General features: G+C 51.8%; 2 protein-coding genes across 2 annotated transcripts; both read right to left on the bottom strand.

Moving 5' to 3' along the window:
* Positions 1-1096: 1096 nt before the first annotated feature.
* Positions 1097-3898, bottom strand: Sertad1 (SERTA domain containing 1). Its single transcript, XM_076838941.2, has 2 exons — positions 3781-3898; positions 1097-2148 (listed from the first exon to the last, which is right to left on the bottom strand). Exon 2 carries the CDS (start codon positions 2143-2145, stop codon positions 1402-1404), a length of 744 nt encoding a protein of 247 aa, XP_076695056.2. The 5' UTR covers positions 2146-2148; positions 3781-3898; the 3' UTR covers positions 1097-1401.
* A 6605-nt stretch (positions 3899-10503) lies between these two features.
* On the bottom strand, positions 10504-14554 carry Sertad3 (SERTA domain containing 3). The gene is made up of 2 exons (XM_076838770.2): positions 14453-14554; positions 10504-11727 (listed from the first exon to the last, which is right to left on the bottom strand). The coding sequence occupies exon 2, from the start codon at positions 11719-11721 to the stop codon at positions 11125-11127; it is 597 nt and encodes a 198-aa protein (XP_076694885.1). The 5' UTR covers positions 11722-11727; positions 14453-14554; the 3' UTR covers positions 10504-11124.
* Positions 14555-15368: the final 814 nt, after the last annotated feature.

The raw sequence follows: 15368 nt of genomic DNA, 5'->3' as shown, positions 1-15368 counted from the left end.
GCCCGCCCCTTCCCGGCCCCGGGGGCCGCCGCAGCTCGCCGCCTCCCCCGGCTCATCCCGCCGCCGCTCCCCGAAGCTTCCGGCCCGAGGGGAGGCACCGGGGTCGGCCCACGTTTTGCTGTCCCCCGGCCGGCGTTTCTGCGACCCAGCCCAGCGGGGGCTCCCGGGTCGCAGTCCAGCCCTCTGCTCCTCCCTGTCCCCCGCCCGCCGCGTCCACGGCGACACTCCCTCCCCCCCGCAGTGCCCGGCACCCGGAGCGCTGCCCTGCCCCCACGGCCGCCAGGAAGGACGCAGCCCGGGTCCCGTGCCAGGCCTGTGAGTGTGCGGCCCCTCCCAGCAGGGCCAGGAATGCGGCTGGACCGCGGGGGCGGCCGCAGACACCCGGCGCGCTCCCTCCGGCCAGCCTATCACACGGGCAGTCAGGCAGGTGGCCCCGGCTTGCCTGGGCCTGGGTTTCTTCTACAAGGAGAGCCAACTAACTGCCTGCCCCTGAGGGCCCTCCCTTCGCTCCAGCCACCAAACTCGGGGACTTTATTTTGGAGGCCTCTAAAGTGCCCTGTCCTTTCCCCAAAGAGAGACGCGGAGTGGGTTTTATTTTGAAAATCTGGCGGGCACCTCCCCTTCTTTCACCAGGTTCCTGGAGAACTGTCATTGCTCTCAGAAGCAGCTCTGTCCAGCCTCCAGCTTTGGTTGTTTTCAATTCTGGGCCACTCTGGGGACCTCCTCCCCCTCTCCCCTCAAGGTACACAAGGAAGGACTAGGTTCATTTTTTAAAGTGGCCTGGGGCTTCTGCACACACAGGCAAAATGCAAACCAACCGAGTATGTTCTGGGGAGTTTGGCCAGTTGCCAAACTAGTTAGCCTGCTTTTGGGCTCAATTCAGTAGTAAAGTTCATGATGTGAAACCCACCTCCCCCATGATGACCTCCCAGAGCCTTGGTTTTCTCACCTGTGGAATGGGGATCATAATAAGAATCCCTATCTTGTGGGGTTGCTATAGGATTAAGTTAACATGTCAAGTGCTTAGAAGAGTTAAAGAAACACACAGACTGGAGACTTCCTAGGGCCTGGTTTTAATTTCAAAAAATGAGTTGCTATCTCCTCCCATATTAGGGAAGGAATAGCCCAGACTGTGACCCCACAGGATTCAGTCCAGCATGGGGCCTGACCCAATCACACTCCAGCCACCAGGCCCTGTCATTCCATCACTAGGGGTCAGTCCTCTTCCGCCAGCCTCAACAAAAGAGGACACATGTAATGTGCCCAGGACTGGATTCATTCTCTCCAAAGTGGCCCAAGTCCCCTTGTCTGTGCTAAGGAGCCAGCTATGTCTTTCCAAGGGGGGTTGGTCCAGCCATCAGGCTCGATTCAGGTGCCAGACAACCATCCCAGTCCTGGGGGTCAACGCCCTGGCCCCGGCGGCCGCTCCAACGCCTGTGTGCCCACCAGCACGTCCATGAGGTAGTCCAGCTCAGCCTCATCCAGCGCTGGAGCCTCCTCTTTGCCTGGCTCATCCTCAGGGCCAGGTTTGAAGCCCTCAGAGGCTGGTGCCCAAAGTTCACTGTCATACATGGAGGTGTCAATGTCCTCAAATAGGCCTTCGAGCCCATCGTCCAACAGACAGCCAGTGGCTGGGCCTAGCAGGTCCAAGGCACCCAAACTGGATGGGGCTCCTCCAATGGGGCGGCCTGGAGGCCCCTCATCTGCTGGTGGTTGTGGAGCCTGGTTAAGGTCCTCAATGTGGCTGAGGTCCTCCAGGAGGCTGGCCACAGAGGCCGAGAGGGCGGCATCAGAGCTGGCCAGCAGGTTATCATCCATGCTGGGGGCCGGCGGTGGGTTGGGCACAGATGGCAGGGCAACTGTGGGTGCCATGGATGCTTGGATACGCCGCAGGGTGTTCACCACCAGCACCAGGTGCCGTAGGTCTGGTTCACTCTGTCGCAGGCTGTGGTGAAGTTTGATCACAGAGAGGTCAAAGAGGGAGCTGGAGGCCACAGCTGGGGGTGCCTGTGCCACTGCTGGGTGGCCAGGATCCAGCCACCAGGCGTCCACTGCCAGGGTTTCCTTTTCCTTCTCCTTCTCCTCCTTTTTCTCTTCTTCCTCCTCCTCCTCCTCCCGCTTGCGCTTCAGACCCTTGCTCAGCATTGTCTGCAGGGAGGGAGAAGACCTTCAGTTATGGCAAGCAGATATAGAATTTACACCCTGCCCATGTGATCTTGGGCAAATTATTTAACCTGAGTCTAGACTTTCTAAAAGAACTTTTAAGTTATGGTTAATAATGATGTCTATAAGTTTTAAGGATCAAATGAGATACACCAAAAGCACTTACAACATTGTCTGGTACTGGTAATTACTCATTGATACTCAATAATATTATTTTGTTTGTTTCTTCAGTGGACCATGTGGAATGACCAATATTCAACCTTTTAAGATAATTTAAAAAAGCAGATTTTGACTTTTTTTTTTTCCTTTTGTAGTGCTGGGGATTAAACCCAGGTCCTTGTGCATATCAACTGAGCTATATCCCTAGCCCCCAAAGCAGGTTTTGTATAGCATATTTACTGAGTGTCTACTATGTGTCAAATAATACACAAATACAGGAAATGCACAGATAGGGATGGGAAGATACTTAAAAGGTCCTGGAGATGATCAGTATAGGCACCTGTAAGGAGCTGATACAATGAAGGAAAATATTCCAGAGAGAGGGAACAAAAGTAAAGAAATACCCACAGGCTGGATAAGCCTGAACTGAAAAAAGACAGTGTGATTGGTGTCCAGAGTGTGACAAGTAGGAGTCCAAGTGGGGGTGGGGAGCAGGCAGAAGAGGAGTGTGGATTTTGAGTGTGCCAGGGAGTCACTGAGAGGGTTCGAGCAGGGAGGGGAGTGGTGCTGTGAGCTGATTAGGTTTCCAGAAGAAGCCCTTTGGGGCTGGGGGACTGTGGGTGGGCCTGAGACCCATTCAGTGGCTGCTGCACTAGTAGGGACCTGTGATGCTGATGGCTTAAGAAAGTTGATCGATTCGATTCAGGGCTTATTCGGGAGACGGGGCTTGCTGTGAAATCCTGCTGGACACAGTGGGTCTGTCACTGAGAGACGTTTGAGGACCAACACTCTTCCCGGAGTGAGGGGGCGGCTGGAGTTTTAGACCCCTGGCCCAACCTACTTTGGGGGCCACGAAGACTGCGGGGTCCAGTCCCCGGTACGTTTTCTAGCAAGATCCTAAGGATGAACCACCGCACTACTCAAAACTGGATCTTTGCCGCCTTTCCCCAAGACCTGCAGTCCGGAACCACAGGAATTCAGCCCCCACCCCGACTCCGCCCCCGACTCCCGGCGCCCCCTAGCGGCGCCCAGGCCGGCTTTCCCCCGGGGATTCCGGTCCCTCTGACCCTGACTCTTTACACGGCCCCGAGTCCTGCCTACGGTTTCTGCCTGCCACTCGGGGCCGTGCAGGCCGAGACCCCGGCCGGCGCTTCTTCGATTCTGGCCTCCCCTCGTTTCCGGAAGGCAGTGGAGGCGGCTCCTCCTGAAGCGGCGGCGGCGGGGGCGGGTGAGTCACGCAGCCGGAGCCAGGGAGCCGGCGCCTCCGCCCCCTTCTCGGGCTGCGGCGTGATTCACCCAGCCCGGCTGGGGCAGGCGGCACGTATAAGCCGAGAGTCTCGATCCCGGGCATCTCGATCCGGGCAGCCCCGGTACTCATCTGTCTGACCCGGGAATCGAACACACCAAAGGACCGGTCACCGGTACCCCTTCTTTCCCCAGGCCCCTTCATTTACATACCCAGCTCACTCGCTGCCAATCAGAACAAAGAGGTAGCCACCCGCAGCCAATCAGAAAGCCGCGGCAGCAGCATCGCTCGCTCGCTCTCCTTCAGCAACCGGCGCCTGGGTCGGGAGACGCAGCTCTAACTCTGGAGCACGACTCGGGACTCCTGACTACCCTTAGCTACCGCCCACTCGCGTGGCGGCCCCGCCCTTCACCCCAGGGATAGGCCCTGGACGGTGATGGGCGGAGCCGGCATGGGGCAGATTCAAAAGGAGGGGAGGTTGCCTTCAAGGCGCATGCCCGGGCAGCTGCTTCAGGGAAGCGGGTAAAGACCGGTGGCTATTTGCCCTGTGGGACGGTGGCGCATAGGGGCTTTTCGGCCTTTGAAAGTGCAGATTCTTCACATCTACTCATGCACCTGTCAAGCCTAGCAATTGAGGTTCTTACGTACACAGCCTCAATAGGGGTCTACACTCTAGGCTAGAGTCGCCTAGTTTCACTATTCGCTCCGTGTGTGACCTTGGAAAAATACTTGACCTCTCTGAGCCATACACAGTCTGTTAAATGGGGATTCTCTTGCCTAACTTTTAAGCATTAGCAAAGTTAGGTGCGCGAGGTGGAGCATGACTGTAATCCCAGCAACTCTGGAAGCTGAGGCCACAGTGTCACACATTCAAGGCCAGCCTCAGTAACTTGGTGAGGTCCTAGGTAATTTAGTGAGACCTTGTCTCAAAAATAAGAAATAAAAAGGGCTGGGGGTGTAGCGGTAAAGTGCCTCTGGTTCAATCCCTAGGACCTAAAACAAACAAACAGCCCCCCCCCCCCAAAAAAAAAACCGAATTGGGAAAGTTCAAATAAAATTGTATCTGTAAAGAGCACTATACCAAACTCAGCAAAGGCTGGACAATTGAATTCAGCTGTGGTTAAAGAGTACAAAGGTTAAGTGGGAATGGAATATCCCTTGTCACATCTTGGTCTCTGTTCCCTAAGTAGCTATGTGATCTTGGGCAAGTGTTTTAATCCTTAGAGTCTCAGGGTTTCCTCTTTAGAATAAGGGTAACAAACAATATCTGGGTGTTTTGTTTATTGGTTTGTTTGTTTGTTTTTGTTTTTTGTTTTTTGGTACTGGGGGGGTTGAACCCAGGGGTGCTTTATGACTAAGCTACATCCCTAACCCTTTTTATTTTGATACAGAGTCTCTCAGTTGCTGAGGCTGGCCTCCAACTTGGAATTATTTCAGCCTCCCAAGTTGCTAGAATTACAGATGTGTGCCTCTTCACCATCTCATGTTCTCTTGTGATACTGGGAATGAAACCGAGGGCTTCACATATGCTAGGCAAACGCTCTAACACTGAGTTATATCCCCAGCCCCCATGTTCTTCTTATTTATTTATTTATGTACCAGGGATTGAATCCTGGGGTGCTTAACCACTGATACACATCCCCAGCCCGCTTATATTTTATTTTGTTTTTAAATTTTTATTTACTTATTGTCAGGGGCCCTTGGCCACTGAGGTACATCCTCAGCCCTATTTTGTATTTTATTTAGAGACAGGGTCTCACTGAGTTGCTTAGCACCTTGCTTTTTGCTAAGTCTAGCTTTGAACTTGTGATCCTCCTGCCTCAGCCTCCCAAGTTGCTAGGATTAAAGGCTTTCACCACTGCACCTGGCTCCATGTTTGTATTCGTAAGAGATGTCTGGTGCAGTTCAGTGGTAGGGCATTTGCCTTGCATGAGCAAGGCCCTAGGTTCAATTCCCAAAAGGGGCGGGGGGCAGGTAGAATTTCAAGATGTCTGCAATTTGTTCTTTATTGTTTTAGCAAAAACAATAACAATCTCCCCAATAAAAACTGAGCACACACGTGCATGTATAGATAAAGGCAATTTAGCAAAATGTTAACAACTATTAATTCAGTTGGGAATCTATTTGTGTGCTCAGAATATTTTTTCCCTTATCTTTTCTATGTGTTTGAATTTCATAATAAAAACAGAGTAAAGATGCTAATTTGAACCAGGCTCCTGCTAAGGCAAATCCCATATTTCTACCCACAATCCATTTTTATGACCTGGCAAAAATGAGGCTCAGAGTCTCCAAGTGGCTTCTTTCAGGCTATACACTGAAGAAGAGCTTACAGAAATCATTTGATTAACATGTACTTTTTGAGCACCTATTATGGATGGACACTGTTGATGACAGGAGTACAGCACTGGATGGATCACACATACTTCACTCATGGATCAGGGGAGGGGATGTAGAGAGGAAAGAAATAGGAAAGCAAATGTATTCACTGATCCACAAACCTTTCTGCATTAAGCCTCTTCTGTGGACCAGACACTGAAGATATGCTAGTGAAATTGTAGATCAAAATTCCTGGTGGGAGGAGATGGACCATAAACTTAAATTACATAGTACTTCAGGAGCTGATAAGCGCTAGGGAAACCCATAGCACGGGGGAGGTGGTAATGAAAGGGAGTGCAACTTTGGGGAGGAGAAAGGGGTTCTCTGAAGGGGCGACATTTGAGCAGAGTCCCGAGGAAATGAGAGAGGTAGCCAAACTCCTGGAGAAGGAAAGAGCCCGTGCAAAAGCCCTGAGGTGCTGTTGGTGGCGAGGCCAGTGTAACTGGACTGGGAGATGCTGAGGAGGAGGGCACAATCTAGGGACCTCACTCCCAGTGGGATTCCAAGACCCTGGAAGATGAATGAATGAGAGAAATAATTTCTGACTCGAAGAAAATAAAATAGGACGGAATGACAGAGAGGCCTGGGGCCAGGGTGGTCCCTGAGGGAGCCTCCCCGAGGAGGTGACACTGGAGATGGAACCAGAATGTGGAGAAGGAGCCAGAAATTCAAAGGCTGTGGGGAGGGAGGAAGAGCGGACCGGGGCCTTGGGAAAGGAAACCAGAAGCGAAGCCACCAGGCCCGGCTGGCCGGCCGGGGAGAAGCCACCGCCAGCTGGGGAGGGAGGAAGGGAGGGAGAAGGGTGGTCAGGGGAGCGTCCCGCCCCCAGCCGGCCGCCGCGCCCGGCCTCTGGGGAGGGAGGAGGCGCCAGGCCGGCTCCGGGCCGCGGCCACCTCCCGGGTCCGGGGCGAGCTGGCCAGCCTGGGCGGAGGGGGCAGGTGGGAGGGACCGAGCTCCGTGCCACGCCCCGGGGGCGAGCGACGCAGCCCATCCCCTGGCGCAGGACCGTGCAGGAGGCAGGTTGGGGAACGTGGACTCTGCCCCCAGGGTTCCCTCGGCAGGGCCAGCCTTTCCACTTCTGTGGCCAGTTCCTTGACAGGTGCGACATTAGGGCAGGAGTTGGGCTTCAGTTCGTTCACCTGGAAAGTGGGGGTGCCCCTGGTCCTGGCTTCGCCCGGGGTACTAAGAACCTCCCGGATTCCCCTTTCTCTGGGTTCTCTTTAGGGAAGTCAAAAAGAGAGTTCTAAGAAAAAGGTGAGTCAGGTTTCATCCCTCCTCTGCTGAACATCCTCCCTTGGCTTCCTTGTCACTCAGGGTGAAGCTGAAACTCCCAACAGACCCTTCCTGATTTGCCCCCTCACCTCCTGCACCTCTTCTGGTATTCTGGCCCCCGGCTCACTCTGCTCCGGCCCCCTGACCCTGCACACTGACCCGCAGACCTCCTACTCATGCTCTGACCTCAGGGCCTTTTGCACTGGCTATTTCCTCTACCTGAGCTGTAATCACTTGGCTCACCCCTTACCTCCTCAGGTCTTTACCTAAATGTCACCTTTTCTGTGAAGCCATCACTGGCCATCTCATCTAAATAGCAACACCCCATCACTTCCCCATCTTCTTCCACAATATTTATCATCACCTGACGGTCTACGTTTTAACTTTTTTTTTTTTTTTTTTTTTGGTACTGGGGATAAAACCTAGGGCTGCTAGGTTTTATCAATGGCTCTTTTTATATTTTATTTTGAGACAGGCTCTTACTAAGTTGCTTAGGTCCTTGCTGAGTTGCTGAGACTGGCTTTGAACTTGGGATCCTCCTGTCTCAGCCTCCTGAGCCCCTGGAATTCCAGGCCTGAGCCACCGGGCCCAGCTTTTAGCTTCTTTTTAATGTTTATTTCACTTTCCTGCCATGATCATTCCTGCCAATGGGACTTGTCCATTTTATTCATGTGCCTCCTGGAAGAGTGCCTGGCCCACAGCAGACATGCAACAAATATGAGCCATTATTGAGTCTCTGGGGTGCATCAGGCTCCCCGTATACACACTTTGCAAACCTTGCTCTGTAAAGCAGATATTACTGTAGAATGGCATTTGAGGACTAGCAGGGACTAGTGTGGCTAAAGCACAGGAGTAATGTGTGTGAAAGGTGAGTTAAGAGAGGTGGGAGGAGGGGTGGCTATTCAAGGCCTGGAGGGGTTTTTTCCCCAATGTCAACAAATAATTTTTGGTTACCCACCTGTGCCTGCTATAGTTCTATGACCTGGGTAGTCGGGGAGGATACAGCTGGGCAAAGCCCAGCACCATCTCTCCTCTCGGTTTCCAATAGAGAGGTGGAGGCTAGAGAGGCTATCATAAATGGGTAATAAATAACTTGGGATTGGGTAGGTAGGCGCTACTGAGAACAGGAGGGCGAGGTGGCACACGCCTGTAGTCCCAGCAACTCAGGAGGCTGAGGTGGGAGGATGGCAAGTTTGAGGATAGCCTCAGCAATTTAGCCAGACCCTGCCTCAAAATAAAAAGGGGCTGGGGACAGGATTCAGTGGAAGAGTACCCCTGGGCTCAAGCCCCAGGACTGAAAAAGGAAAAGAAAAAAATCAAAAGAAAGTCAAACAAGATGTGTGATAGTGTGGTGGCACCCCTGGATGTGTCACGCTAGGAAGGATAAGTGAAGCTGTGTGGAAGTGTCCTCTGGGTAGATTTGCAAAAGGCCCTGGGGTGGAAAATAAGCTTGGGGTCTAAAGAGACCAGCATGATAGAGTTGAGTGGAGAATGAAAGACGAAAGGGGGAAGTTGTCAGGAGTGAGAGTTAACACAGGCTTTGATGGAGTTGGGGTTTTATTCTGAGTAGGACAGAGATAACTGGAGGTTTCAGGAACAGGAAGACATGATTCAATTGGCATCCATCTTGGAATGCAGGCCTTGTGTGCTTTCTTGAGATCCCCTAATCACTTCCTCCCTCTCTCTCTAGATTGACATCTACCTCAGGTAACCTCTCTAATTTTTAACTTAAATACAATGCCCCCCTCAGGGTGAGATATTTGGATGAGCCAGAAACCACAAGCAAAATCCTCATCCTTTCTCTGCCCGCCAATGATATACTCAGGTATGGTTCCTCCTGGCAACTCTAGAATAAAGTCACTTTATTCTTTTTTTTTTTTGGGGGGGGGTGGGTCCTGAGGATTGAACACAAGGGTACTCTACTACTGAGTTATACCCCTAGCCCCCCCCCCCTTTTTTTTTTTTTTTAGAGACAGGGTCTTCTACATTGCCTTGGCTATCCTTGAATTTGAAATCCTCCTCCCTCAGCTTCTTGAGTACTAGGATTATGGGTGTGCACCAGAGTGCCTGGGTCAGAAAAGTCCCTAATGCTGAATAAACTCACCTGGGAATGGTCATGCGGGAGTGTATGACATTGCCTTCCCTCTGGCCTCCCCTCTTTCCACCCGACTATGTCCAGGCGGGGTTTGTGTCTCCCAAACAAAGTATCTGTTCCTTAACTCAAGCAGGGCTCTGCTTCCTGGCAGTCTCCTAAAAAGATCTGCTTTCAGCCAGGCTTGGTGGCGCACGCCTGTAATCCCAGCAGTTTGGGAGTCTGAGGCGGGAGGATTGCAAGGTCCAAGCCAGCCTCAGCAATGGTGAGGTGCCAAGTAAGTCAGTAAGACCCTGTCTCTAAATAAAAAATACAGAGTGGGGCTGGGGATGTGTCTCAGTGGTTGAGTGCCCCTGAATTCAATCCCCAGTACCAAAAAATAAAGCTCTGCTTTCAGGACTGGGAAGGTGTGGATGTCTGTGGGCATGATCTTTCCCTTCTGGGCCTCAACAGCATAGTTCATAACAATGAAAAGTTTGACTTTTTTTTTTTTTTTCCTTTTTTGTAGCTGTAGATGGATAGCATGCCTTTATTTCTATGTGGTACTGAGGATTGAACCCAGTGCTTCACATGTCCTGGGCAAGCACTCTGTCACTGAACTATAGCCCCAGTCCATTCCACAGGGAAGTTTAAATCTATCAAGAAGCATCGTAAACACAATGGCTAAGGGCAAAGCTCTTGCTGGGGATGTAGCTCAGCCTTGGGCCCTTCAGGCACTTCACCTGGCATGCCAGAGGCCCTGGGTTCCATCCCCAGTGTGGCAAAACCACCAAACAAGAAAGATCTAGAGGCCAACTCACTTTAAACCCTGTCTCCTTAATCCTTGGTGTTCCTCAACTGTGACCTTGAATAACAAGTGACTTAGCCTTTGAACTTCACATTTGTTTTTTTGTAGTGCCCAGGGCCTCGCCCATGTTAGGCAAGCACTCTGCAGCTTAGCCACTCCCTCAGCCCCTGAATCTGTTTTCTAAGGAAAATGTGATAACAGTACTTACTGCTATATAAGGATGTAGGATTAAAGGACTTAATTCAAATAAAATGGTTAAAACAGTACCCTCAAAAAGCACTCAGTAACTGTTAGGTACAAGGAAACTCTTGCCTTACCTTTAGCAGGGAAACGTGCAGGTGCCCGGGGAACTTCCCAGGTCCCTCCCATCAGCACCCAATGAAGTTTAGAAACTTAAGGCAACACCACTCCTCTCAAAATACTTTTATTTAAAATAAAAAAAATTACAAACAATCAAAAAAAAAAAAAGCCACCACAAACCCTGCCTTTCTTTTTAAATAACGCGGCATGGAGCAGTTTGGTTTCCACCCTATTGCACGTGGTCCGGCCTGGTTCTGAATCAGGAAGCTGCTGGGGCTGGGGTCCTGCCAAGGAAGTGGGGTTCAGCCTGGGGGAAGGAGACCAGCCCCTCCCACTCCCTTAAGAGGCAGAGCCTGGGTTTCTAGAGCAACCTGGCAGCACACCCCTGCCACTGTTGACAGGCCCCACTTTATCTTCCCTGAGGACCCAGTGGTCACAAGGGGAGTGGGAACTGGAGGAAAGGCAGAAGAAATGTGAGAAGTCAGACTCCCAGAAACAGAGTCTCATTAAGGCATTTGGAACAGATAAATTAATTCAGGAAGACCCACCTTCACAGAAGGCGGGGGTAACCAGACACACACACATGCAAGTAAGTTTGTGGAACCCTGAAATGGGAGGAAAGGAGACCGTAGTCACTATCTGGAGCCCCCATCAAAACACACGAGTTGCATCCAGGGATCCAGCCCACTGAGGCCGCCGTGAGGAAGGGTTCTGTCCCCTTGGTAGTTTTTAGGATCCTAGAATGATTTCCATGATGTGATCTAGTTCATTCCACTCCCAGGACCCTGGGGCACAGAAGAGGTTGTGAGGAGGTTCTGGGGGGGCCAGTGCAGGCTCCTTTTCCACTGCAGATGTGTCAATGTCCAGAAAGAAGTCATCCAGGCCAGAGTCCCCCAGGTACCGGGAGCTCAGAGCTTCTAAGAAGACTGGGTCAGGTTGGGGTAGCACTTCGTTCTGGAGGCCTGGGGGAGCCACTGGATTCTGAGGTGCTTCTGTCTCATCCATGGATGTCTCCAACTCCCTGAGGATAGAGCCGATGGTGGTGGACAGGGAGAAATCTTCTTCGCCCAGGAAGAGGGGCTCGGGGGGCAGGGCAGGTGCTGGAGCCAAGTGAATGGCAGCCTGGAGTTGCTGTAGGGCGTTGTGGATGAGGACATGCCTGCGGAGGCTGGGTGCTCGGGGGCCCAGGCTGCGCTGGACTTTGTCTAGGGAGATGCGTAGCAGAGCTTGTTGGCAGCTCCGAAGGCTTGCTGGACTCCAGTCCCACTTTTCATCCTCCTCCTCCTCTTCCAAATCTGAGTGTTTCCTCTTCAGGCCTCCCACCATGATGCTCTATGAAGAAACGAAGGGCAAGTACAGTTACATGGTCATTCGGATCCCACTTTTTCAGGTAGGACTGTGAAATTGGGAGTGACTTTTTTATTTATTCATTTATTTATTTATTTTTTTATGTGACGCTAGGGATTGAACCCAGTGCCTCACATATTCGAGGCAAGTGCTCAACCACTGAGCTACAACCCTAGCCCCTTGGGAGTGACTTTTAAAATGCACATAGCCAGAATCCTACAAATTTAAAAAGATGATAAATGCATGTGATTAAGAACATAAGATGGGAGCTGAGCGCAAGCAGGAGTCCAAGTTTCAAGCCAATCTGTGCAACTTAGTGAGACCCTGTCTCAAAAAGTAGAAACAGCTTGGGACTTAGGTCAATGGTAGAGCACCACTGGGTTCAACCTCAGTACCAAAAAAAAAAAAAAAGAGATAAAACAAGACATGGACTTTTAAACATAGCTGGGTTTGAATACCCCTTATTTGCTTGTTGTGTGCTGTAACAATGAATTTACATCCATAAGAATCAATCTCTTTGGGGCTGGGGTTGTAGCTAAGTGGTAAAGTACTTGCCTATCATGTGTGAAGCACTAGGTTTGATCCTCAGCACCAAATAAAATTAAAATAAAGGTATTCTGTTCATCTACAACTAAAAATATATTTTTTAAAAAATCAATCTCCTCATCTGCAGAGTAACTCAAGTAACTCAAGATCTCAACTCAAGTCCTTCAGAATTTTTTTAATTTAACCTTTATTTTATTTGTTTTTATGCAGTGCTGAGGATCGAACCCAGTGCCTCACCTGAGTCAGGCAAGCGCTCTACCACTGAGTTACAACCCCAGCCCGGTCCTTCAGAGTTTTAAAACTATTCTCCATAATACTAATTTCTTCAAACATCTCACCCACCCAATAGGTGTGGAGTACAGAGACCTGGATCAGAAGTAGAGAATTCCAAGTCTGAACTCTGCCTTGGACACTGCTCAGTTGTGTGATCTTGGGAAATGATGTGAGGTCACTTCTGTGGGACTTATTTGTAAAACGGAGATTGTGAAAATACTTTCCACCACATATTCAAGGAGACACCTAATGTGCAATATGTACAAGGCACAACACACAGCAGAAAGTACTTAATGAACAAGAATTAATTTATTCGTTCGAATTAATTCATTTGTTCAATAGTCGGTCTCCGTCCCTTCATCCACCCTATCCCCACCCCTGCATCCTGCAGGGGATGAACCCAAGGCCCAGTGCACACTAGGCAAAGGCTTTATCACTGATTCCCCAACACCAGCTCAATAGTTGTTTTCTTTGTATTGGGCACCAAACCCAGGAGCACTCTACCACTGAGCCACATCCCCTGTCCTTTTTTCACTTTGAGACAGAGTCTCTTCCTCCTGCTTCAGCCTCCAAGTCGCTGGGATTACAGGCTTGCTCCACCGCGCTCAGCTCAGTAATTTTATTCGTGCTACCTGGAGAATGTTAGTGCACCTATTTGTCGGTTCTTTTTCTTACAGGGAGGATAGTCTGTCCCTTTTCTCTTCCCTAACTGCCTGGGAGCACTCCAAAGAGCAGGGAAAGGACCTTCCTCATTCCTTCCATCGGCGCCTTCAGCTTCCCCCAAAGCGCACCCCACAGGAAAACTTGCTAGAACTCAAGTAACGCCAAGACCCGCCCCCTAACGATCCACCCAATGAAACTTTGGTGTCCCACAGGCTCCGCCCCTCCCTGGGTCTATATTCAGCACCCAGGAACGCCCCAATTGGACCCAGGTGCTTCTGGGAAATGTGGACTAATAGCCGCAACGAACAAACAGATCAAGAATTCGCACTACAATCCCCAGAGGGCCCCGCTCGCCAACGGGACAAAACCACGCCCCTACCGCCCTTAGAACATGCGCACAGGGGTCCCGGTTGTGGGGGGAAGGGAACCCGGACGTCCAGCTGCCGGGCGCCAGGCGAGCCCCGCCCTCTCTTGCCTCCGGGGCGGCGAGTCTGAGCTCCACGCCCGGAACACCCCTCCCCCACCCAGCTCAACTCTAAAAGTGCTTTTTCCCGGTCCCTAAAACCCCAAAAGGTAAGGGATTCTTCTCCAGACTTCTCTCTGGTCCAGAGACCCAGGCGTTCAAAGAGGACAGATGCTCTTATATCCACCTCGTTGGGGAGACTGGGATATCAATTTTGAGACCTCCCTAAACTCTCCTAATTTTCCCCTTTGAAAGGGCCCTAGATCTCAGCTCAAACTCTCTGTCCGTCTTCAAGACCCGAACATTGAACTCTCTCCGTGAGCACTTCTCCGCCACAGCGTCTTGGACTCTTTAAGATCCCTTGACTCTAGTTCTCTGGTTTCACCAAATGCTCATGATACCAGCCTTCAATTTCTCACACCTTAACCAGAATACTACGGAGCCCCGAACTCAGCCCATCGGGGAAACCCAAACTGTCTTCGAATCTTTAAGACACCCTGCCCCAAAAGTTCCTTCCCCGGGTTCTCTGGCTTCTCCAATTACTCCATGTCGCAGCTTCAAATTTCCTCCATTTGAAAATCCTGCCTCACCTCCCGCCCTGGATCGCGAACTCAAGTCTCTGGTCCTCAAACTCTTCACACCTTATCAGTCACCTTTAATCTGCGCCCTCCACTCCCGCCCAGACCCCACCTCCACTAATCTCTGGAGCACGCCTCTACATCCCCCAACCCAAGGTAAATCCCAAATCAAGTGGCCACTCCTCACCTCGGATGCCAGGTTCACAATGACCACCTCTTGGAAAGCCTACCGCGTACCGACCCACCAGTGCGGAGTAGAGACCTAGCTCACCTCCCGGGGGCCTCTCCTCCTGGCCTCAAACCACCCAGCTCCGCCCCGGAGCCTAGCCGCGAGCCAAGATTGGCTGGAATCCTGCCCACCGCGGGGCTCCGATTGGCTGGGCGGAGCCACCGTCGGACGCCCGGAGACCCGACCCGCCCAACCCGCCCTACTCCCCTCTCCTCCCCTCTCCTCCCCTCTCTTGCGCCCGCGACCATTTAAAGGATTCCGAGCGGTCTTGGGCAGAACTATATCGCTAGGGTCCAGGACGGAGGGTAGTGGAGAGCAGTCAAAGCCGCTCCCTTCAATTTAGCTACGGTCTTTGCCCAAGATCGTCAGTATTGCTGTCTACGGTCCCTTTATACCAGGCCGGGACCCCATTGCCGAGTTAGACCGGTAGGCACCCGCCCCCCTCCCTGCTTTTCAGGCGGGCGGGGCTGAGCAACTGGCAGAGGCCCCGCCCTGGGTGTTCCTAAGGCTGGCACTGTAGCGAAGGTGGGGGGGGGGGCGGATGATGTAGCTAAACGCTAGCCAATAGTTCTGCGCGGCCTGTGTTGCCTGGGCGACCACGGCCCCGCCCCCTCGCTGCCTGCGTCCTCCCTCCCTGCCTGACACTGTAACAAGTTGCAGCCCTTTCTTAATCCCGCACACTTGTCAGCACGGCCTCTGGTGGTCCCCCGTGGAATCCCTCTGGCACTCCATTCTTCGCCTCAGGATGCCCTTCTGCTGCTGGAAGCTTTTCATGGCTTCCCACAGCCTTGAAAATTCCAGATTCCTTAAGCTTTTGCCTCAAAGCCCTTCACGATCCTCTCCCCCACGCTAGAGACATCACTTTCAGTTTTTC

This window comes from Callospermophilus lateralis, chromosome 18, assembly GCF_048772815.1.
Source record: "Callospermophilus lateralis isolate mCalLat2 chromosome 18, mCalLat2.hap1, whole genome shotgun sequence".
Lineage (NCBI taxonomy): Eukaryota > Metazoa > Chordata > Mammalia > Rodentia > Sciuridae > Callospermophilus > Callospermophilus lateralis.
This window is presented reverse-complemented; position numbering and strand designations above follow the sequence as displayed.

Bases quoted from the DNA above. Each gene is read 5' to 3' on its own strand.
- Sertad1 (XM_076838941.2), bottom strand. From the start codon at position 2,145: ATGCTGAGCAAGGGTCTGAAGCGCAAGCGGGAGGAGGAGGAGGAGGAA.
- Sertad3 (XM_076838770.2), bottom strand. From the start codon at position 11,721: ATGGTGGGAGGCCTGAAGAGGAAACACTCAGATTTGGAAGAGGAGGAG.